General features: G+C 36.2%; 3 protein-coding genes across 3 annotated transcripts; 2 read left to right on the forward strand and 1 right to left on the reverse strand.

Moving 5' to 3' along the window:
- The first annotated feature begins 3,071 nt into the window (after positions 1-3,071).
- LOC306865388 (germ cell-less protein-like 1) lies at positions 3,072-12,742 on the forward strand. Its single transcript, XM_079409958.1, has 15 exons — positions 3,072-3,330; positions 3,710-3,893; positions 4,785-4,908; positions 4,999-5,095; positions 5,217-5,314; positions 6,814-6,926; positions 7,016-7,081; positions 7,167-7,251; positions 8,523-8,613; positions 8,685-8,825; positions 8,997-9,066; positions 9,150-9,225; positions 9,306-9,451; positions 11,781-11,868; positions 11,963-12,742. The coding sequence occupies exons 2-15, from the start codon at positions 3,721-3,723 to the stop codon at positions 12,101-12,103; spliced, it is 1,509 nt and encodes a 502-aa protein (XP_079266084.1). The 5' UTR covers positions 3,072-3,330; positions 3,710-3,720; the 3' UTR covers positions 12,104-12,742.
- A 3,049-nt stretch (positions 12,743-15,791) lies between these two features.
- On the reverse strand, positions 15,792-18,141 carry LOC306865609 (protein FAM136A-like). Its single transcript, XM_079410317.1, has 3 exons — positions 17,818-18,141; positions 16,785-16,925; positions 15,792-16,252 (listed from the first exon to the last, which is right to left on the reverse strand). The coding sequence occupies exons 1-3, from the start codon at positions 17,902-17,904 to the stop codon at positions 16,064-16,066; spliced, it is 417 nt and encodes a 138-aa protein (XP_079266443.1). The 5' UTR covers positions 17,905-18,141; the 3' UTR covers positions 15,792-16,063.
- An 18-nt stretch (positions 18,142-18,159) lies between these two features.
- On the forward strand, positions 18,160-23,177 carry LOC306865610 (prenylcysteine oxidase 1-like). The gene is made up of 7 exons (XM_079410318.1): positions 18,160-18,274; positions 19,287-19,418; positions 20,062-20,268; positions 20,374-20,548; positions 20,653-20,864; positions 21,784-21,936; positions 22,085-23,177. Exons 2-7 carry the CDS (start codon positions 19,319-19,321, stop codon positions 22,753-22,755), a joined length of 1,518 nt encoding a protein of 505 aa, XP_079266444.1. The 5' UTR covers positions 18,160-18,274; positions 19,287-19,318; the 3' UTR covers positions 22,756-23,177.
- Positions 23,178-23,521: the final 344 nt, after the last annotated feature.

A 23,521-nucleotide genomic window follows, 5' to 3' on the forward strand; every position in this document is an offset into this window, starting at 1 on the left:
GTAGTTTCATGTCCTTGTAAGTTTACCCAATATGCTAGAGAAAGTTTTAACCTCCTAAGATTTAAAGGCATCTCCCCTACTTACCTGCAGCGCTGGGATAGGTGATGTTCGGAAGGCTCCACTACACAGCCGGAGAGCTTTGGCCTGCACCCAGTCCAGTTCAGCTAATGTAGTTTTTGCTGCTGTTTTGTATACTATACATCCACAGTCAAACACTGATCGGATTATTGCAATATAAATTCTTTTCAAAGAAGAGCCTGACGCCCCCCAGTTATACCCTGAAAGACACTTCAAAATATTGATTGCTTTCTTACATTTATCTACCATTTTCTGACATGATTTTTAAAAGTAAGTTTACTATCAAACCACACACCAAGATATCTTAAGTCATTAACCTGTTTGAGAGATTGTCCATATATCTTAAGATCTATTGTGGGTTTTACCCTTTTCTTAGAAAAACAGATGAATTGCGTTTTTTCCACTGAAAGGTGGAACCCCCCAGTCAAATGACCATTTTTAAACCTGACTAATTGCTGTTTGCATCCGTTGCTGGTTTCTCAGTCTTAAACCGACCGAAACGCTTTCATACCCGACAGACAGGCAGACTTCACCGCATGAGAGCGAGGGACGTGTCTCAGACACACAGCACTAGGGGTGTGCTCAAAATATCGATTCTTAGATACATACCGATATAATAAAAAAAGATACAGTATCGATATTCTAGCCCTTAGTATCGATACTCCGCCCAGCCATTAGGGGGCGCAGCGGCGCCCGCGAGTTTAAAAAAACTCATGGAAAATGTTAAAGCAAGATGTAGCATTTAAGTGATTTCATAGTGAAATATGTTATGGCAGTACATGGTGTCACAAAAAAGAATTATAAGAAGATTTAATAAGAAGTTAAGAATAATAAGAAGAAGATTTTGTGCTTGTGTGAGCTCAGACTGTACCCTTGGAAAGTTAAATGTTGACTTGTGGTAATTTCCAGATTAATACAATTTGTGTACAATTAATCAGAGCACTTAAAGTTGCAAATATTTAAGCAAAATGCACTTTGTTATAATGCACTTTTGTCTTCAATAAATTGAAGAAAAATGCAGAGTTCTGTTTGTTGAGTAAATGTGTTCAGCATTAACTAATTGGCTCTGGCCCATGTATTTTTATTGAATCGTATCGAATCGTGTCACATTGTATCAAATCGTATCGAGACAGCTCTGTATCGAGGTACGTATCGAATCGTGACCTGTGTATCGAGGTATGTATCGTATCGCCAGGTTCTCCAAGGTATACAGCCCTACACAGCACCCGGAAAGCTCGGCTTCCGCAGAGAGGTAGGGCTATGGAGCGATTTTTATAATTAACCATTTTTTTTAATTAACCATTTAGATGTTTTCACAAAGCAACCCTACTACAGTGTCAGTGAAAATCACAACAAGTGCTGTAAAGTTGTTAACATGATTGATTAGTTCAAAAATCAGAGGTGACCTGGCTAAACATTTAACAAGGCTGTCTTTCCCTATAAAAACTGATCCATTCTCCGTACCTCTTACCCTCTGTTGGATCGCGGGATATCTAAATGGTTAATTATAGATCTAGTAAGACAGAAACTCACCTGTTCCCCACTCATATTAGTCTGAAAAGGTAAAGAGGTGTTTCGGGTCTCGGGAGACTAGCGTAAATTGACCAACAGCGCCATCTGCTGTTTTGGAAAAGAAATTTGCTCAATTGCACATGTGAGAAAATCAGCCCGCACTCGTGTGAGAAAAATCAAGCCAAGTTTCCTCATAAAAAGGCAAATGAGTCTCACAGTTGTAACACACAATACATATATTTGTGAATACCTCTTTATTTTCTCTCAAACAGCTTTGTATTTGAAAATCACTTTGCGTTTGTTTGAAAGTCGAGTTTTTCTTTGCAAAGCAGATTGTGTTTATTTGCCAAAACACTGGATTTGTTTGAAAAATATTGGCACAAAACTCGCTCCATATAGGGCACTGCGGAGATATCTGGACGCTCATTGGCTGGTTCCGTCCTAAGCCCCGCCCAACAATGGCTCTGCTGGAAACGAGCAGCGCCTCTAGTGGTCAAAGCTGAGCACGTCACAGAGTGGCTGTGGTTTGATTTTGGGTTGCAGCATTTTTGCATTTCTATTTTAGAGAGAATGAAAATATCTTAGCTGAATACCAAAGCCATTTATGTTATGCAGTAAACTTTAATGTCCCAGCATATTTGTTTTAAAATAGTGGAAAAAAATGAAGCTTGCAGTTTAAAGATTACGAGTCAAGTTAGTTGTTTCATCACAATATCACAAGCAGGAAAATTAATTATAAAACATTTCATTTGAGTAGATATTTCAGCAGGCATTTTTTTGTCCTCAAAGTTAAAAATTAAAAACTGACAATTAATTCAAATTAATTTAAATAATTAATTTAATATATTTATTGTATTATGGTTATTGCAAATTTGTTATACAAGGCAGAGAGACCATTAAGATGAACACTAATCAATAAAACAAAGTCAAACAAAACGACCAAAACGACATAACGTAGAACAACTCTAACCCAGCAAACACAGAACATTAACATTGGGTTCCCGTTTGGTTATTTTTAGAATGTTCCTAGAATAATAATGTTCTAGGAACATTCTTTTAAAGTTTTATTTATTTATTTATTTATTTGCAACCACAACGTTGCAAGGTGTTTTATCTTAAATAATCTAAAATAATTTATACAGAAAGTTCCCTAATGATTGATTGATTGATTATTTATTTATTTATTTAAAATCTTCAGGGGATTAAAGTTTTAGTTTTCTTCTTATTTTTTAATTTTTTAATTTAGTCGTTTATATATTTATTTATTCATTTTTTTATTGTTAAATAAGAATTTACAAACACCATTCTCTAATGGTTAAAGTTGTTTAATTTCATAATAATAAACTGCTGGTGGACATCAAACAACATTTTGGTATGAAAAGGTTTTTTAACACCAGAAAAGTAAATAAACAAACATGCATACAAATAAATAAATAAATAAAAATGGTAGCCTATATTTAGTAACGCTGTAGCGTCTCCGCGGCTCTAGGTGGCAGCAGCACCCGGAGAACACCACAGACAACCTTGACGTGGAGGAGAGACACATCCCTTCTGTTTGTTATTTACCAGTCTGCGTTTGTTTCAGACTGAGGATTCATTTATTACACATTTTACAGCCGATTTCAATGTACGGCTATTAACAGCTAATATATGCGTTCATTATACCGTTACGCCTAATGATGCATTTGCAGAGCGGTTTATGAGCAGAATCCAGGGTGTTTTGAGAGGCAGAAGCGTGTGGTGAGTGTTTACAAGAGGCGAGAATGTGTTTACCAGTGCTTTGTAACATACAAACGACAGCGTATGCAAAAATAATAAGTTCAGGATTAAGATAATGTAACGGTGATACACACAAATCGACATCAAGAAATGCTTGTCAGCCACAGTCACTCACTTCACTGTTTCTGTGCTGAAGCTTCTTAACTGGAACCATTAGAATGTGAAATAACATTAATTTAGGCAAATTCACTTTAGATAACCTGACTTCACTTTATGCAGTGTTTAAATTATACTATTTTTATTAGAAGTACAAATTCACTGGTTGTACAGTTGTCATGCCACGTCAGTGTTATTAACCAGTTTGGTAACACGATTAAATGGGTATTGTCTGGTTTTGTAGGCTGAATAATTATGGGTTCACTTGGGAGCCGCTTCCAGTCGTTACCCCGGGGCCCAGAGGAGGCTGTGGAGAAGCAGTGCGCTGGGAACAAACACAGCTGTGAGTGCCGGAAGAGGAAACGCAGCTCACACTGTGAGTGCGACAGCGAGCCCGAGGAAGAGGACACGCTGGACACGCCACGCAGGTGAGAGGAACACGTGCATTACTATGGCCTAATGGTTAGAGAGTCAAAGGTCACGGGTTTGAGACTCTGTACTGGCTGCCAACTGCTCCAGGTGTGTGTGTTTGTTCACTACTCACTGCTGTGTGTGTGCACTTGGATGGTGAGTATGGGACACCATACTTGGCCACACGTCACGTCCTCTCCTTTGCTTTTCTTACCGTTCAAAAGTTTGGGGTTGGTTAGAATTTCTGAATATTTTAGAAAGAAGACTCTTGCTCACCAAGGCTGCATATAATTGATCAAAATTACAGTAAAACAATACATGTCACACAATACTCATGTCACAATTCAGTCTGATAAGCAACACTGATCTCACAATACGATGCTCTCGCAATACTTCAGACAAAATTTTGTTTTTTTATATTATTACTTATTAGACATATGATAAACAGTTAACACACAGTACTGTTCTTTTGAAATTTGGCATCAGTAATTGGCTTGAATAGGTTTGGACTCTTTCTCCCCTTTGCAGAGGACAATGGTGACAGACTAGAAATATTCATGATTTTGTTTTGTGAAAAATACAGAATTATGTTAGACACACATGCTTGCACTCTGTCTCTGATTACATACATTTAAAATGTTAAATATTGTGTTTTATTAAATGATATTTTTTAATTTATTAAGAATAATTCATAAACACAGAAAATCAAATATGTGACTTTCTGGGTTTCCTACATTCATTATTCCTGTGATGGTAAAGCTGAATTTTCAGCATCATTACTCCAGTCTTCAGTTTCACATGATCCTTAAAATGTGGCCTGCACTGTCACATTAATAGCGTGGTATTTATTAAATGTTTCTAATGTTTTGGGGGGCTTTTTTTGTATGCATTCTTCTTTTTGTGGACAGGAAAAAGTTAAAAAGCACCTCTAAGTACATCTACCAGACACTATTTCTGAATGGGGAGAACAGTGACATCCAAATCCGCGCCCTGGGGCAGGAGTGGAACATGCATAAAATTTACCTTTGTCAGGTTGGTCCAGCTGTTCAGTTCTCCTAATAACAGAGTGCTGAAGACATTCGTTTTGCTTTGATTGAAATGTTTTTTCCTCTCATTTTGCAGTCTGGCTATTTCTCCAGCATGTTCAGTGGATCCTGGAAGGAGTCTAACATGATGGTTATTGAGCTTGAGATCCCAGACCAGAATATTGACACAGAGGGTGAGGATTCTAAGAATGTTTCTAACATCTCCTTGATGCAATAAACAAGTTAAAGATGTTGTTTTTATTTTGTTGACACCAAACATTCATATCCTGACCATGTTTTCTTCTCCGCCTGCAGCCCTGCAAGTGGTTTTTGGGTCACTCTACAGGGATGACGTGTTGATCAAACCAAGTCGAGTTGTTAATATTCTCGCTGCTGCTTGTATGCTTCAGTTGGTGAGTATGTCCAGTGTTAAAAACATTACCATCTGATTCCTTAAAGACATTCAATTACTCTATAATGCAACTATAGCCTTTTCCTTTCCTCTTTTGAGCCAACAATATGTCTTATCTTTTCATGATAATTTTTATGGATTGCAAACCAAAAAATGTTTGTTAATTCTTGTTGTTAACTTGTTAGCTACATAAAATGATCAAACTGGCTAGATATTGCAAGAATGATTTTTGGTAGTCATAGTTGTATCAGTACGGTTGGGTTAAACATTACAAATCTGTATATTTTGCCTTTATTGCCTGTTGATTATGATAACTGTTTAATTTCAGTTAATGTACTACTATTCAAAAGAGTTGGGTCAGGAGTTTTTTCTTTTTGACTTCTACTGTTCTTTTGAACTTACTCGTCAATTAATCCTGAAAAGCAAAATCACTGTTTCCACAAAGATATAGCATTTTCAACAATGATAATAATTGCTTTATGAGCAGCAAATCATATGGAGTAATGGTGCTGAAAATTCAGCTTTGCATCACAGAAATAAATTACAGTTTAAAATATAAAACATTTAAAAGTCGCTTTGGATAAAAGCGTCTGCTAAATGTAAATAAAACATTTTTTTAAATTGTAATAATATTTCACAATATTACTGTTTTTCTGTATTTTTGATACAAATAAATGCAGCCTTGGCGAGCAAAAAAAACAAAACTTGGCTTTCCCAAATGTTTGAACAGTAGTGTATGTATTTGCATGCAATTACTTTTTTTTTAAGTGAGCTTTTTAATAAATAAACAAAACTTGTGTGAAAATTGTATAATTAATATATAGTAATAGTTAAATTTGTAGTTGTAAATAGTGCTGTCAAACGATTAATCCAAAATAAGTTTTTGTTTACGTAATATATATGTGTGTGTACTGTGTATATTTATTATGTGTATATATGAATACACACGCATGCATGTATATATTTCAGAAAAATATTCTACGTTTATTTATTAAATATATTTATATATAATATAAATTATATGAATATAAATATATACATGTAAATATTTTCAAAATATATGCTGTATGTGTGTGTATTCATATATACATAATAAATATACACAGTACACACACATATATTATGTACACAAACTTTTTTTGTATGCGATTAATCATGATTAATCGTTTGACAGCACTACATTTTATACATTTTAAATTGAAAGTTTTTGTGTTTTGATCAGTTCAAATGCAAGGGCAAATAGAAATCTGAACTACTGGAATAAAAAACAACAAATACACAACCAATCAGAATCAATCACCTAGCAACACCTTAGCAAATATAGAGCAACACCCTGATAGCTACCCACTACACTTTACTGGTGACTTTAGTGCAGTCATGCACCACTCACATTTTTGTGTTGAAAATATAAAAATCTAGTTGTTTTGTAATGAATGAAATTACCTCTGTAATCACCTTTCTAGCATCATCCTTTAATAATTTGCTCCGTGTCTTTCCCAGGATGGACTGATCCAGCAGTGTGGCGAGACCATGAAGGAGAATGTGAATGTGAAGACCGTGTGCAGCTATTATAACTCAGCCACCATGTACGGCTTGGACTCCGTCATGAAGAAGTCAGTAGTCTTGTCTGATTTCCTGTCTGGTCCTTCTCTGACACATCTGCAGTGTAATAAACATGTTGCATGCTCTCTGTGCATTGCAGGTGTTTAGAGTGGCTCCTCAATAACCTGATGACGCATCAGAATGTGGACTTAATGAAGGAGCTCGGGTACAGTCTTGCTCTATATGAGTCTCATCTGACCTCATCTGAAGGTTTTAGTGCTTATGTTTGGTCTATTTTAATATGTGTGTAGGGCAGAAATTATGGACCAGCTCATTCAGTCTTCTGATCTGTTCGTAATGCAAGTGGAAATGGACGTCTACACGGCACTGAAAAAGGTAGGTGACATCATGTATCATCATAGCATTTTATGATACTATGGGCACAATCTAAAAGATTTTGTATATGATCTGCTTTGTTTATTGCCACTTAATGGATAATCTATGATCTTTTGGAAACATTTTTAGAATGCTTCCAAAAAAGTGAAAGTGAAGTGAAATCAAATAATAGTTAATTTTTTTTTAAATGCAATACATTTATTTAATAATTTAAGTCAATTTATGTTTTTCTTAATTATTTTGATAAAGAAATTACTTTTATATATAGTTATATTTTAAAATTAACATATCTTAAAATGAAAAATTTAAATTAATTTCATTTAAATGATTAAATGGCATGGTTCCTATTCTAAATATATATATCTTAAAATATAAATGCTATCTTTAAATTAAATGTACAATTTAATATATATATTTTTACAATACAAACAGATATTTTTATCATTTTTATATATGTGCAGCCTGCTCTGTGAATATTAAAATGTTATTGGTTTTGACTGTAAGAGTATTTTTGCTATTTATTTATTTATTTTCCATAATATTATTATTTATATATTAGTATATATAACAGCGTTTTTGCTATTTATTTAATTATGCATTAATTTGTGTGTGTGTGTGTATATATATATATATATATATATATATATATATATATATATATATATATATATATATATATATATATATATATATATATATATATATATATATATATATATATATATATATATATAATAAAATTTCAAAATTGTGGTTTATAACCTTTTTTTTTTTTCATTTTTAAATACCACAGAGCAAAATATAAAGATTCCTTTATGAACAACAACATGAACAGTGTTTGGGAACACTTTATTTTAAGGTGTCCTTGTTACATGGACGTACTATTATAATAACAATTAATTATGCATAATTACATGCAAGTAACCCTAAACCAAACCCTAATCCTAACCCTAACCAGATAGTGAGTATATGTAGTTTATTAATATTACTCAGTACTTAATGTATAATTACACTGTAACAAGGACACCTTAAAATAAAGTGTAACCCAGTGTTTCAAAAATTGTAAATACAATGATAAATACATTTTTGTTGTGCTCGATCAATTACTATAAATGGCCAAATATAACATATTATGCTAAACGTATTTTTTATAGTTCAATGTTCTATTATTTTGTATGTCCTGGTTTTACAGGGTTAAATTTGGTGTTTTTTTTAGTGGTGCACTGAAACTACATCACTGTTCTCTCTTTTTACTTTTTTTTTTTTTTTAGTGGATGTTCTTACAGCTTAATCCATCCTGGGATGGGCCTATCAAACAACTTCTGCTTGATGCAGACGCCTGGCTGTGTAAAAGAAGAAGTGGTACGTTGCACTCATAGAAATACATAAGTGCATTTATATAACCTTCTCCTAACTGGCACACTCATACACAGAGGCTGGAGAAGAGGATCCGTTTCTGAACACAGATGATGGGATGCCCTTCGTCCCTGTTTTCAGACACATCCGCCTGCAATACATCATAAATGACCTGGCCTCAGCCCGCATGCTGGAACGGGACAACATCCTACCCCCCGGTGAGACTTTACTGGTGCACTCGGACTCCAGTCAGATTAAAGTTTTCTGAGAAAGATTTAGCTGGTTTAGTGTGCAGTATTCATCAGCTTGTCCTCAAATGGTCCATTGTTGTCTGAGGCTGAGATTAGTGGGGCGTATATGAACTCAACTTCCTCTTGTGTCGTTATCAGAGTGGCTAAGCGCCGTGTACAAACAGCAGTGGTTTGCCATGCTGAGGACAGAACACGATAACGATAACGGGTGAGAGAACGGCCTAAACATCTTCACTGCTAAACATTAAACATGTGGTGTGAATTGCAAATAAGTGAATATGATTGTTACAGGCCACAAGAGGCCAATAAAGAGGAGTTTGAGCTGAACAGCATGCGCTGTGGCCGAAAACTGACCAAAGATGGAGATGTGAGTTAGATTCTTCCTGTTAAATTTATTGTCTTTTGCTGGTTTCGAATGGAATGTATACATTGTTGTTGTCTGTACAGTACTGTTGGCGATGGACGGGGTTCAATTATGGCTTTGACCTGCTGGTGACCTATACAAATCGTTTCATCATCTTTAAGAGAAACGCCCTCAGTCAGCCATGTGGAGGCGCTGTCAGTTTACAGCCACGACGCCACCTTGCGTACCGGTGAGCTGTTACACCTCAGATTATTTCTTATATTATATTATATGTGACTCTGGACCACAAAACCAGTCATAAGGGTCATTTTTTTAAAATTGAGATTTATACATGTGAAAGCTGAATAAATAAGCTTTCCATTGATGTATGGTTTGTTAGGACAATAGTTGACTGAGAAACAGCTTTTTGAAAATCTGGAATCTGAGGGTGCAAAAAAAAATCGAAATATTGAGAAAATCCCCTTTAAAGTTGTCCAAATGAAGTTCTTAGCAATGCATATTACTAATCAAAAATTAAGTTTTGATATATTTAAGGTAGGAAATTTACAAAATATCTTCATGGAACATAATCTTTACTTAATATCCTAATGATTTTTGGCATAAAAAAAAAATTGATAATTTTGACCCATACAATATATTTAAGGCTATTTCTACAAATATACCTGTGCTGCTTGTGACTGGTTTTGTGGTCCAGGGTCACATATTGTGGGGGAATGAATAATATAACATACAGTCTGTATAAAATATAAATCAACATCATAATGTTTTTGTACATAAATTGGATATATATGTTTCTTAGTAATATGCAAAAGAAGCATTATATAACTAGATAAAAAAGTTTGTCAAGGCTTGAGAAAGCCCGAGCAGAAAGTTTGAAAAGTTTTAAGTTTGATGGTTTTCAGTCTGAAATAGTTTGAAGTTTAAAGTAGTTTTACAAAGATAGATAGATAGATGCTAATGGTGCGTTCACACCAGATGCGAATGAAGCGTTAAGAGTTGAAAAATCTGAACTTTGGCGAATATTCACCGGCGTTAACCAATCAGGAGCTCTACTAGTGACGTGATTACGGCGTAGCGAGTGGAGGAAGAAAACTGAAACAACAATGGAGGACAAAATCGTCATCGCTGTATGTGGATACCCAGAGCTGTACGATACATCTTCGTACTTTTATAGAAACAGGAATAAAAAGGATCTTGTCTGGAAGAAAGTGAGTGAGGAGGTCGGACAATCTGGTAAATTACAAAAAACACTCTTTGAGCTATATACATATTGAGACTACAAGCTAGCTAAAGCTGGCAAATTGAGCTTATTCGCCATATTTTACAACTACTTTCCCACTGACGAGTTTGTGTTTATTCAGAAGCCCCTCCCATGACGCGAATTTGCATCTGTTGTGAAGTGAATTTGTGAATAGCACAATTTATTTGCGCAAGTTGCGTCTGGTGTGAACACACAGTAAGGACCTCAGAGTGGTTGCTAGGGTATTCGAGGAGGTTACTAGGGTGTTGCTATTTGGTAGCTAAGGTGCTCTGGATTGTTACTGGGGTGTTGCTATGTGGTTGCTAGGGTACTTGCAGTGGTTGCTATGACGGTTGCTAGGCTAACCAGGGTGGATGCTAGGATGCTGCTATGCGGTTGCTAGGGTACTTGGGGTGGTTGGTAGGTTATCTGGGGCGGTTGCTAGGGTGTAGCTATGTGGTTGCTAAGGTACCTGGGGTGGTTGCTAGGGTGTTGCTAAGTGATTGCTAAGGTACCCAGGTCAGTTGCTAGGGTGTTGTTATGTGGTTTGTAGGGGCCCTGGGGTGGTTGCTAAGGTGTTGCTATGACGGTTGCTAGGCTAACCGGGGTGGTTGCTAGGATGCTGCTATGCGGTTGCTAGGGTACTTGGGGTGGTTGGTAGGTTATCTGGGGCGGTTGCTAGGGTGTAGCTATGGGGTTGCTATTAGGTACCTGGGGTGGTTGCTAAGGTGTTGCTATGCGGTTGCTAGGGTACCTGGGGTGGTTGCTAGGGTGTTGCTATGCGGTTGCTAGGTTGGTTTGGATAGTTGCTATATTAGTATTATATTAGTAGCATTATATAATTAAAATTCACTAAACTGCATAAATTATTTATTTCGTTCTTTTTTCTTATATTCAGACAAATGATATATGAACTCTGTAAAAACTGTAAAGTTTGAGTGTAACTGTTACTGAAGTGGATATTTCTGGCTCAATGGAGGAGAAAAAAACCCCAGAGAAAATGGTCTTGAAAGTATTTATATGTATTGTAATCAAAACCTTCAGCTAGAAATGGATAAAATGTAATAAAATAAATGTGTATTTTGTATGTTTTCTCTCTGCAAGCCTGAAAGCATGTTATGAAAGCAAAAAATAGCCTAAAATCTCAAAATTGACCAATGCATGAAAAAGTTATAGTTTTGACTGTAGCATGTCTTGCTTGAAATAAAATGTATATTGAATAATATTTCAAAATATATTACGTATATATTTTTAAGTCATTATTTTTAATTTAGTATTTAGTATTTTTTTTATTACTTTTTTTTTTTTCCTTTTTCAGATTGCGCCTTGCTTCATTTGATAACAGTGGAAAAGTGGTTTGCAGCCGGTCAACTGGCTACCAGCTTGTTACCCTTGAAAAGGACCAGGTATTCTGTCTTAATGTTAAATATTAAATCATTTTATTTCCAGGTACTTCAAGGCTTGACTTGACTGAACTGGTCCTTTGTGTTACAATTGCAGGAATATGTGGTGATGAATCTGGACAGCCGGCTCTTGTCTTTTCCTCTGTATGTGTGCTGTAACTTCCTCTACACTTCCCCGTCCAGTGAGAGGAGAGGTGACACACCGGAGCCGGAGAACAGCGCCCGCAGTGTGTCGTGACGCCACACTCCATAAAACCTCCATCAGCCACCAGTCTAGCCTTCTTATGATTTACAGTTTGTTAGCTTCATGTATATTATTTCAGTCATTTTATTTGTATGCTTAATTTTTTAAATAGTCAGGTGCCTTTTAAATAATTTTCTATATATCAGCAACAGAGCTAAGAGTAAGTGCTCTTGGTCATGAACTTCATTTGATTCTGTTTGTGTTTGTTTGGAAGTTGTTTTATATTTAAACTTGTTAGGCTGGTTATTAATTAGTCAGTCATTCCTAGTCTTTTTTTCTTTTTTTTGTAAAAAAAAAATATTGGTTTTGTACTGTTGAACTTGTTTGAAATTGGTGCTAATGTTATACATGTTGTCATTATTCGTCAATGCATGCTGATGTAGGAGCAGTGAAGGGTTAACGGGCATGTGTTGGTTTACCAACAGGGCATTTCAAGTGACTTCCACTGGTGTCCAATCAAGCAGTACAATTTTCAATATTTATACACAATGTGGTTTTGGTTAAATGTAAATATTGTTGGACCAAAGCGTCATATGAAATATGTTCGTTAAAACACCACAGACAGAAGAAATTGCGTTAAATTTTTGAAACTGCAGTGTGAAAAACATCAGTAATAAAACATGTTTGAACAGGATGGTTTTCTTTATACACAAATACACACATAAAATGTATAGTATATTTATACAGGCAGAATTTTTATTATTTAAGCTACTGACCAAAACATATTCAAGAAAATTAGAACATTCACAATTGGAGAAAAGGTTAAGGAATTACAGCTCTTTAATATGTACATTCCCCGTTTTTCAAGGGACCATAAGTAATTGGACAGTTGACTCAAAAGCTGTTTCATGGACAGTCGTGGGCTACATCAAATAAGCAGGTAAAAGGTCTGGAGTTGATTCTAAGTGTGGCATTTCCATTTGGAAGCTGTTGCTGTGAACCCACATCATGCGGTCAAAGGATCTCTCCATACCAGTGAAACAGACCATTGCTAGGCTTCAAAACCAAAACAAACAAATGAGAGCTAGCAGGAATATTCAGAGTGGCCAAATCAACAGTTTGGTACATTCTGAGAAAAGAAGAAAAAAACGCACTAGTGAGCTCAGCAACATTAAAAGACCCGGACGTCCACAGAGGACAACAGTGGTGGATGATCGGAGAATCCTCTTCGTGGTAACTAAAAAAACCTTTCACAACATCCAGCCAAGAGAAGAATACTCTCCAGGAGGAAGACGTGTCACTGTCAAAGTCAAGAGAAGACCTCACGAGAACAAATATAGAGGGTTCACCACAAGCTGCAAACAAGGCAAGACTAGACTTTGCCAAAAAACATCTAAAAAAAGCCAGACCACTTCTGGAAAAGCATTCCTTTGATGGCTGAAATTAAGATCAACCTGTACCAGAATGACGGGAAGAAAAAAGTATGGAGAAGGCTTGGAACAGCTCATGATCCAAAGCATACAGTGCCCTCCAAAAGTATTGGAACAGTAAAGACAAAATTGCTCTGTTGTCTGTGGAGTCAAGACATTTACAAAAGATGAATATGAGCCAAAACTACAGAATGCCACATTTTATTATTGGGTGATTCAACACATAGATGTTTTACCAGCTAAGAAGTTCAGCACTTTTAGAGTTCATCCCTCTATCTGATGTGAGCAAAGTATTGTAACAGTTGCCTCACAGGTCTTTCTAAGTGATCAGCTGTGTCCTGTTGCATTAATTCTTCAGATATTAAAAGCAGGGAATGTGTCGTATCAGTTATATCCATTACTTCTGTATTCTGAATCTTGGATTCGATGATGACACACACAAACCAGGATGAAGATGAGGGAGCTGACTTTGAGAGAAAAGCAAGCAATTTGGATGCTAAAAGAAAAGAGGAAGTCAGTTAGAGCTCCAGCAAAAACAAAGAGCATGGAGAAATCAAGAGTTTAGAAACCACCAGCAACCAACAACGACCTGATCGGCTGAGAAAACAACAGTAGTTGATGACAGACAAATCATAAAAGCTGTGAAAATGAACCCTAAAAGACATGTCTGTAAAATCATCAACAACTTCCAGAAAGCTGGGGTGATGCTCTGACAATCTACTGTCCTCAGGAGACTTTGACACAGAATTACAGATGCTACACAGCAAGATGCAAACCTCTGACCAGCACCAAAAATAGAAAGGCAAGATTAGAGTTTGCAAAAAAGCACAAAGGTGAGCCAGAAGAGTTTTGGAACTGTGTTTATGGACCGATGAGACAAAGATGAACCTTTATCTAAGTGATGGGAAAGCAAAAATGTGGAGAAAAAAAGGGAACTGCAAATGATCCCAAGCATACAGCCTCATCTGTAAAGCATGGTGGAGGTGGTGTCATGGCATGGGCATGCATGGCTGCCTCTGGAACAGGCCCTCTCAACTTTACTGATGACTTAATGTATGATGACAGTAGCAGAATGAATTTGGAAGGGTACAAAACCATCTTGCCTACCAATATTCAAGAAAATGCCACCAGATTCATTGGGAAGTGCTTCATATTGCATCAGGACAATGACCCAAAACACCCTGCCAGTTCAGTCGAGGAATTTATAAGAGCAAAGAAATGGAAAGTCTTAGGTTGCCCAAGTCAATCTCCAGATTTAAATCAGATTGAACATGAATTTCACCAGCTGAAGAGGAGAGTAAAGGCAGAAACTCCCCAAAACAAGCAACAATTGGAATTGGCTGCATTAAAGACTGGGGAAAGTATTTCAAAGGATGAGAGCAAGAGTCTGGTGATGTCTATGGGTCACAGACTCACTGCTGTGATTGTGTGCAAGGGATCTGCAACTAAATAATAGCTTTTAATCTTTTATATCTGCCTTATGTTCAACTGTCCCAATACTTATGCTCACATCAATGAGTGGGATGAACTCTGAAAGTGTTGTTCTTTTTATTTGGTAAAACATGTATGTGTTGAAACGGCTAATAATAAAATGTAACATTCTGTAGTTTTGTCTCATATTCATCTTTTAATCATATTTGTAAATGTCTTGACTCCACAGCCAACAGAGCAATTTTGTCTTTACTGTTCCAGTACTTATGGAGGGCACTGTACAACATCATCGTCTGTGAAACATGGTGAAGCAGTATGATGGCATTTAGCACAATTTATACTAACAAGATGTATAATATTGATATTTTATTCATTTATTGTATTTGTATTAATCTGTATTGTTAGATATTATTTGAAATCTTAATGGTCTATATATATATATATATATATATATATATATACATATATATATTAGTGCTGTCAAACGATTAATTGCTTCCAAAGTAAAAGTTTTTGTTCACATTATGTGTACGGTGTTTATATGAATACACATACGCACATGCATATATTTCAGAAAAATATGCTTTGTTTATATATTACATATATGTAATATAAATTATATGAAAATATATACATGTAAATACATGTATTTCCAAAATATATACTGTGTGTGTATTCATAGATACATAATAAATATACACAGTACACACACATATATTGTGTGAAAACTTTTATTTTGGATGCGATTAATCGTTTGACAGCACTAATATATATATATATATATATAAATTTATTTTAGGTATATATTGAGGCAGGTATATATTCTTTGAAAGTAATTTATTCTTATATATTATAAGGCATATATTCTTTTTTATTTATTTAGTGGTGAAATAGGTCCTGGATATTTCTTGAGATTGACCCTAATATTTTTGCTAGATAATATATTGTTTCCCTCCCTTTGTCATTCAACAGGAAGCAAGTTGGTTCGATCACATTATTTATTGTCTGTACAAAAACCACAAACAATATGGACGCAGAAATCAGCACATGCCATTCACCAAATCACAATCAGGTGACGGCAAAGATCATATTCTTCCATCCAGTAAACTCATGAGTCCACAAGAATCATTGCGTACAGCTTCGGCCACAGGCTTCACTGAGGTATTGAGTTCAGGCTGTCCTTCAGTTTGCGAGTCAGGCTGGGCAGCAGGTTCAGGTGTTCATCCACACAGCTGCTCACACAGCTGTCCATCAGCGACCGCACGGCAGGCTCTTTCGCCCCGGAGTCAAACAGATCCTTGGCCTTGTCGTTACAGTGCATTGTACACCTCGTGAGACGATCCTGTAGATGAATAAATGGTTAGTCTATATCACAGTATACCAGCTATAAGATTAAAGGCCAGATTTACTAAATTGGGCAAATTAGAGTTATAGCGCAATCCATAAAAGCGCTGATGGGAGGGGAAATTTCTGCGGGTGATTTACAAACAATGCACACATTAAAGAAAACAGACGCAATCTACCTAAAGCAGCACAAATTCCCGCCTGCTGTAAGACATGCTTTTTTTGGGCGTTAAATAATAGCACAAATACCAGTAATTTGACGAGCGCAAACGTTAATAAACTGTGTTGCGTGATTCATTTAAATACTCTCCTCCCATAAATGTTGAGTCTGAAAGGGAAACTCCTATAAATGCAACAAGGTGAGGCGCAAAAATAACTGTCTCCACACCTTTTCAGCGCTAATTCTTCACTGCAGGTCTTTAGTAAATCCCAACAGTACACTTTTAATGCCAAAAGATGGTTTGCGCTGATGCAGGCAGATAATAAATCTGGCCCTAAAAGTGAATGATGGCTGACAGAAGTCGACTGACCTGAAACTGCTCGAGTTCACTGGTGACCAGTCCTTGAGCTTTAGCCAGCGGTGCGTGGCAGCGGTCTATACACTGGTGCACCTGGTTCATGGAGTGGCTGGGATTCTCACAACACTCTGCACTGCAGCGGAACATGCGCCCCTGAAGATCAAAAGAGCATCATGAGCCATTACTTAATCAACCTTTCACTAACAAGTGGTCAAAAACTATATTTTAGCAATTACAGCTGACTTAAGTCAATACAGTAAATCAATAGAATCAATAACAAAACAGATTACTGCACATTACCAGTAGTTGACATGTCAAATATTGACAGTGTAACATGATATACATACAATTATTTAAACTTTGCCAAAACATTTTAAAACATTTCTCCTAATTGCTGTCTAAATATTACAGTTACGAGCAGTTTTATGATTTCATATTAAGAGACTACATGTAACAATAAAATTACTATTTAAAAAATAATAAAATGTAAATGAATTAATAGAAAATGATATAATTGGTGGACTTCTGTTACAGTTTGGGTTCTGTAAGATATTTTTGTCTTATGTTCACCAAGACTGAGCTTATTTGATGAAACAGTACTATTGTGAACTATTATTACAATTTAAAATAACTCTTTTCTATTTGAATAGATTTGAAAATATAATTTATTCCTGTGAAGGAAAAGCTGAATTTTCAGCATCATTAGTGTCACACGATCCTTCAGAAATCCTTCTAATATGATGATTTGCTGCTCAAGAAACATTTATTACTATTATTATTAGTAATCTGCTTTTTGTGAGTGTGTGGAAGCATTGCTACATTTATTCCAGGATTCTTTGATGATCTTACTGCCAACTAATACATTCTAGCTAAATAAAATGATGTAGGTAATTAAAAAAATTATTAGAAGTTTAATTATAAACTGATGTGGCATAAAAGCCTAGTGCATTAATGTTGACCATCACAGATGTCCAGTACTGGATAGGATCTAGATGTGCTACTTCTGCATTCAGTTTTTAGGAGGAACATGAACAATGACGCTTACCTGCATCTTACGGATGTGATCTTTCTCCAGACTGTGAACCATATCCTCCACTGCCTTCTGCACGCGAGCCTGCTTTGCTTCTGCCATTCCTGAGCTCACATCAACAGCTTTTATATTCAATGAACCTTAGTTATAAAGCTACTACTTCAACCAGCGACTCCAAACCAACACATGTTACTAACAACGCCTGGAAATCATTACTAAAACGTTAAAATATATCAACTTGAAATGAAAGCAAAATCCTGCAATTCTATAATTCTTCATTAAGGTCACCTCCTACTACACCTAAAGCATGCTACCCAGTAATCACGCCACTTCCGCCGTGGAGCGCGTCCTGTTTCCGCTTCCGTACTTCATCCGAAGGACGAATCTGCGGCTGCTGGATTTCGCGCACCTGTTTTATGCACTTTATTACCTTTAGACTTTATTTTAACTTCTCGTCCCGACCTTTAAACAGGTGAGAAACATCGTTTTTACAGCTGCGTAAATTTGAACGTGACATGCATGACAAATGTCTGACTGAATAGTTTAACAGCAAACTTCTCAACTGCATCGATGAGATTTTGTGCTCTCTGGCTACAGTAGTTATTATCAATGCCATTCATTAAAAATGAGTATTTTTATTACATTTCACATGATCAGAATGTCGAAATTGTGTGTTCAAAAACAGACGGAGCCCAAAGCGACGAATCTGCGGAAAAATGCTATGAGTTTTTTATTTGTTTTTTTAATGTAAATACAAACGTAGACGACTTTGTGTTTATGAGCTTAAATCATAAAACAATCGAAAAGCTGCAATATGTATATTTTTATGTTTTTACATCAGAGGTTCTCAACCAGGTTCCAAGGGGCTCCTGGATGACTTTATATATTTTAAATCCATAAATTTGTATTAATATACTAAAATAACCTTACTCTAATGTAATACAAAATTTTTAAACTTTTTTGTTTGTATTTAATTAAATAAATAGGGATCACAAAATGAATCGAGGTTAATGTATAAATACTCTCAATTTCTGGTAATAAACAGTAAAAAAAAAAAAAGAAGAAGAAAATAGTAAAAATGAGTAGCTTCCAAAAAAAACCTTGGAGTAAAAAGGCTTTTAAAAATATTTTTTTATTAATACTCATAAACAAATACAGACAGTGGCATGTGAATAACAACAACGAGAAACAAAATAAAAAGGCAGAGGACTGTTTTTATTTGTATGTCACGTCATAAGGTAAAAGAATCGCAGGAATGAGTCGTATTTCACACCCATGCAAACATCTTTATGGTTTCCTCCGCTCTAACATGTTATAGACCAGATAATAAAATATGAATCTGTAGCAAGCTGCATGATTTGTCTTGTAAAGCACGAAATCTGACCTTTTCTTTAGACCGTGAACAGCCACCTTTTTCCAAACGACATTTCATATATGAAAATCTGATCTCATGTAGCTAAATTTTCCTGCCGTTTGTTTTTCAGATGTTAATATTGTGAAACACTGAATCCCTAGAATGGCTCTGAGACACTTGTCGGTGGAGGCTCTCCTCTTCTTTGGGCTTTGTCAGGGTTTTGCCTCTGCACCTGAAGTCAGAGAGGCACCACAGAAAATTGGTATGGTAAAGTTCACATGAATCATTTGTTGTGTAAGAATTGTAAGACTTTAATCCCTGTAAAGCCTGACATATGAAATAATACTAAGAAAATTTGATTTAAAAAAAAGTCTATTAAAACTTTACACAAAATATAGAAGAAAAAGGGTTGCTTTTGTGTTGAGTATCGTATTTGATATTTCAGGCTTTTATGACTCATTTGATATAGTGAAAATATGGCGCTCATACTGGAGAAAAAAGCTCTATAGTGTTTTATTGCGTGGGCAAAACTTATAAAGCAATACAATACAATGATGATTGAGAGATGAACAAATAAATATTCCTCAAAAGCCTAATGATATTCATATTTGACATTCACATATGAACTTGATATTACTAAAAAATGATTTGTGGATAGTAAACCTAAATTGCTTCACTCCACTAAGTGTTCATCTTTAAGCACACATAAAATATGCAGCTAAAGGAGGAAGTAAAAGGCCTTTTACTTGCTAAAAAAGTATATAAAAGAATATCAATCAGATTACAGAAGCCATGTAGTAAAGTTTTGCTCTTTTTGAAAATGTAGAGGTCTTAGATATGAATGCATCAAGTATAGGGTTGTGTTTGGTGGGATCTGATAGGCTAAATGTGCATTTCTTCTTCAGCAATAATTGGCGGTGGTATTGGAGGCACGTCAGCAGCGTTTTTCTTGAGACAAGAGTTTGGACCGGCAGTGAAGATCGAAGTGTTTGAGGCTGGGACTGTTGGAGGGCGTCTGGCCACTGAAAACATTGGGGGATATGAGTATGAGACGGGAGGATCCATTATTCACCCCCTCAACCTGCACATGAAGCACTTTCTGGACAGACTCGGTCAGTATGCACTTCCCTCTCAAGCTTTCCTTATGATGTTCTTCTCTAAAATGCAGAACTGGATACTTTCGGTATAACCTTGCATATGCCATACTCTTTGATCAGGTCTGTCTCCTCGTGCTGATGTACCTTCTAAACTGGCGATATTTGACGGGAAGGAGCTGACCTTCGAAGAGAGTGACTGGTTCATAGTGAACTTCATACGCATGCTGTGGAGATATGGATTCAGCTTCATTCGAATGCATATGTGGGTGGAGGGCATACTGGACAAGTTTATGAGGTTTGTCTGTTGTGTTACCATAACTTTTTTCTAGTGGTGAATAGACTGAACATAACCAGCTAATATTAAATCCATTTTCTTGTCCATTTCTGTCCTCTCTATAGGATATATCAGTACCAGCAGCTTGGCTACTCGTTCTCCAGCGTGGAGAAGCTTCTTCATGCTATGGGTGGAGACGGTTTCCTCACTCTGGTCAATCAGACGCTGGAGGAGGCCATGCTGGCTGAGGGCTTCTCTCAGGTCTTTCTCAATGACGTCGTAACACCCATCACAAGAGTCAACTACGGCCAAAGTGTCCGAATCAATGGATTTGTGGGTATGCTTGTATTATATGTAATAACAATTCTTCATTAATAACAAGTGGGTCGGTGAAATGACTGAATTGATTAATTTAGTTAAAAAAACGCATTACAAATTATGTTTATACATACAATGAAAGTTCATTCCAGTAGGGAAAAAATAGCTTTGCATCATTTTCATTATTATTATTTATCAGGACGAATAAGCAATCAAACTAATATTAATAAATTTATAGTATTTTTTTTTTTTTTTTTATGTGTGTGCCAAATCAGAATCATCTGGTGCAACTAATGTGCAATTATCTTATCACTGTTTGTCAATGTGAGTAAGTGTCTTAAAATATCAGATAATTTGAGCTTTTTATGACAAGCCAAGATAAGTTTAGGTTGTAAGATGTCATGTGGTGCGACTGTTGGAAAACCTAATATTTATAAATGAATGATTAATGATGTTTCCAAAAAAAAATCTTTTTACCTTGAAAAATGTAAAAACATTTTTAAAATAATGATCAAGATATGTGCATTCACAGTTATTTGAGGAAAATATGTAATTATATTTTACTTACACCAATTGACATTTTAGAGTCATTACCTTTAAAATTTTTTCTACATCAGGTTTTTCAGAATTAAACCCGCATTAATGCAAATAATAAATTTTTTAGAAGTTGCTACGTGTTTTAAACTAGTTTTTAAAAATATTTTTTTCCTTTTCTCAGTTGTGTACACTATTATTTGCCATTTCCTCAGATGCCATAGAAAACATTAACTGTAATAATTTATTAGGCATTTTTGCAGTAAGTTTTGTATCACAAATTTGATGTTGCAAATATGATATTTTGCATCTCTACCAGTGTAAAATGGCCCTCCCACAAAATCCGTTGGGGAGAACTGATTTATTAGATACAGAAGTGTGTGAATATGACATTGTATTTGTAGGTGCTATTGCACTAGCAGGAGCCGACTCAGGATTATGGGCAGTGGATGGAGGGAATAAGATGGTTTGTTCTGGGCTTTTGTACCACAGCAAAGCTGAACTTGTTCCAGCTCGTGTGACAGCCATCTCCATGAAGATGAGACCATCCAAAACTGGTACAGTCCACTTTGAACATTATAGATAATCTTTTTATATATTATGCGCGCTGCCAAAAAAAGTTCACAAGTTTGGGGTCAATAAGTTGATTTCTTGCTAACCCCAAACAGTCTTGTCATGTATATCCTTTTTCTTGTCGCCTTTCAGGTTCCGCTGCAAATTTCTACGAAGTGAACTATGTTGGTGAGTCTGGCGCCGCCCATTCCATGTACGACATAGTTGTAGTTGCCACACCTCTCCACCAGGGCATGTCTGACATCAACTTCTCAGGCTTTACTCCACCCATTCCAACCCACTTCCCTGGCCACTACCACCAAACGGTGGCCACGCTGGTCCATGGTCTGCTCAATGTGTCCTATCTGGGCACCACAGAGAAGCCAGAAAACTTCTTTTTTTCCAACGTCCTCACACAGGACAACAAAGCCTCTGAGATCCACAGCCTGGGCTCTCTGGTCCCAGTGAAGATTCCCAAGGGTTACTCCCGCAGCCCTGCCAGCCAACGCAAAGTATGGAAGATCTTCTCCTCCCAGCCACTTTCTGAGAAGAATCTGAAGCAAATCTTCCTTTCCTGGGACTCGGTGTCGGAGAAGCGCTGGCTCGCGTACCCCTCCTACAGCCCGCCGCACCGCAGGACGCCTCCCTTCATCCTGCATGATCGCCTCTACTACCTTAATGCCGTGGAGTGGGCGGCCAGTGCCATGGAGATGAGTGCCATTTCCGCCCGTAATCTGGCTCTGCTCGCCCATCACCGCTGGTACGAGCAGACACCCAAAATCGACCAAGAGGACCTGCACACCACACTCAAAGGTGAACTTTGACAGAGGAGCACTGTGGAACTACTTTGGGTTCATAAGCAATAAAATCTTGTATGGAGATGAAAGATTGGATTTTTGAAAGGCAGACCTGTGCTGTATATTTTTAAAATGAATTTCTTAGGTTATTACATAGGTAATTACAAATAAGCACATGCACAATTATCATTACTGAAATGAGAAATGGGATTCATTAGTGGACTTGCTAGCTTTACTGGTTTAATTAAAATACAAAGTAATTTATTATTAAAATAATTAATAACTATAAAAAAGTTTTGACTGACTATAAACTCTATTACGTTGTTTGTCCCCTACAAAGTTTGGCCTGGTACTTAAAGTACAATCACTTAAAATGACCAAAAATAGTTTTCCTTAATTTAAATAAAGCTGAAATAAATAAATAAATATACTAAAATTCAAAAACAAATGACTAAAACAAGCAAATATTAATAATTATCTGTAATTTTTTATTTTAGGTTTCTAAAAGCTAAATTTGTAAATGTTCATTTCATTCTGGTCACTTGCGGGTAAATCAGCAAGTTTCACAAACTACCAAGCCATAGAGAAAACAATTATTTGACATCATTTTTGTACAATCTGTCCATATTAAACTTTGTGGGTGAATCTCTTGAAACCTGTCAAGAACGTGCACTAGATAGATATTGATTACTACTGCTACTTGAGTGTGTGGGTTTGGTGGGCACTATCATGTGCCAGGTTTCCATAGATTTGAGATTTACCTGTGTTTAACTGTGGTTAAATCAGTCTGTTT

This window comes from Barbus barbus, assembly GCF_936440315.1.
Source record: "Barbus barbus genome assembly, chromosome: 47".
NCBI lineage: Eukaryota > Metazoa > Chordata > Actinopteri > Cypriniformes > Cyprinidae > Barbus > Barbus barbus.

What these genes read in the sequence shown, in the direction of transcription:
- LOC306865610 (XM_079410318.1), top strand. Translation starts at nt 19,319, where the DNA reads ATGGCTCTGAGACACTTGTCGGTGGAGGCTCTCCTCTTCTTTGGGCTT. An exon ending in AGAGGCACCACAGAAAATTG is followed by an intron (nt 19,419 to 20,061) that starts GTATGGTAAAGT and finishes TTTCTTCTTCAG; the next exon opens with CAATAATTGGCGGTGGTATT. An exon ending in GATGAGACCATCCAAAACTG is followed by an intron (nt 21,937 to 22,084) that starts GTACAGTCCACT and finishes GTCGCCTTTCAG; the next exon opens with GTTCCGCTGCAAATTTCTAC.
- LOC306865609 (XM_079410317.1), bottom strand. Translation starts at nt 17,904, where the DNA reads ATGGCAGAAGCAAAGCAGGCTCGCGTGCAGAAGGCAGTGGAGGATATG. An exon ending in ATCACATCCGTAAGATGCAG is followed by an intron (nt 16,926 to 17,817) that starts GTAAGCGTCATT and finishes TTTGATCTTCAG; the next exon opens with GGGCGCATGTTCCGCTGCAG. An exon ending in GTGAACTCGAGCAGTTTCAG is followed by an intron (nt 16,253 to 16,784) that starts GTCAGTCGACTT and finishes ATTCATCTACAG; the next exon opens with GATCGTCTCACGAGGTGTAC.
- LOC306865388 (XM_079409958.1), top strand. Translation starts at nt 3,721, where the DNA reads ATGGGTTCACTTGGGAGCCGCTTCCAGTCGTTACCCCGGGGCCCAGAG. An exon ending in GCTGTGTAAAAGAAGAAGTG is followed by an intron (nt 8,614 to 8,684) that starts GTACGTTGCACT and finishes ACTCATACACAG; the next exon opens with AGGCTGGAGAAGAGGATCCG. An exon ending in AACTGACCAAAGATGGAGAT is followed by an intron (nt 9,226 to 9,305) that starts GTGAGTTAGATT and finishes TTGTCTGTACAG; the next exon opens with TACTGTTGGCGATGGACGGG.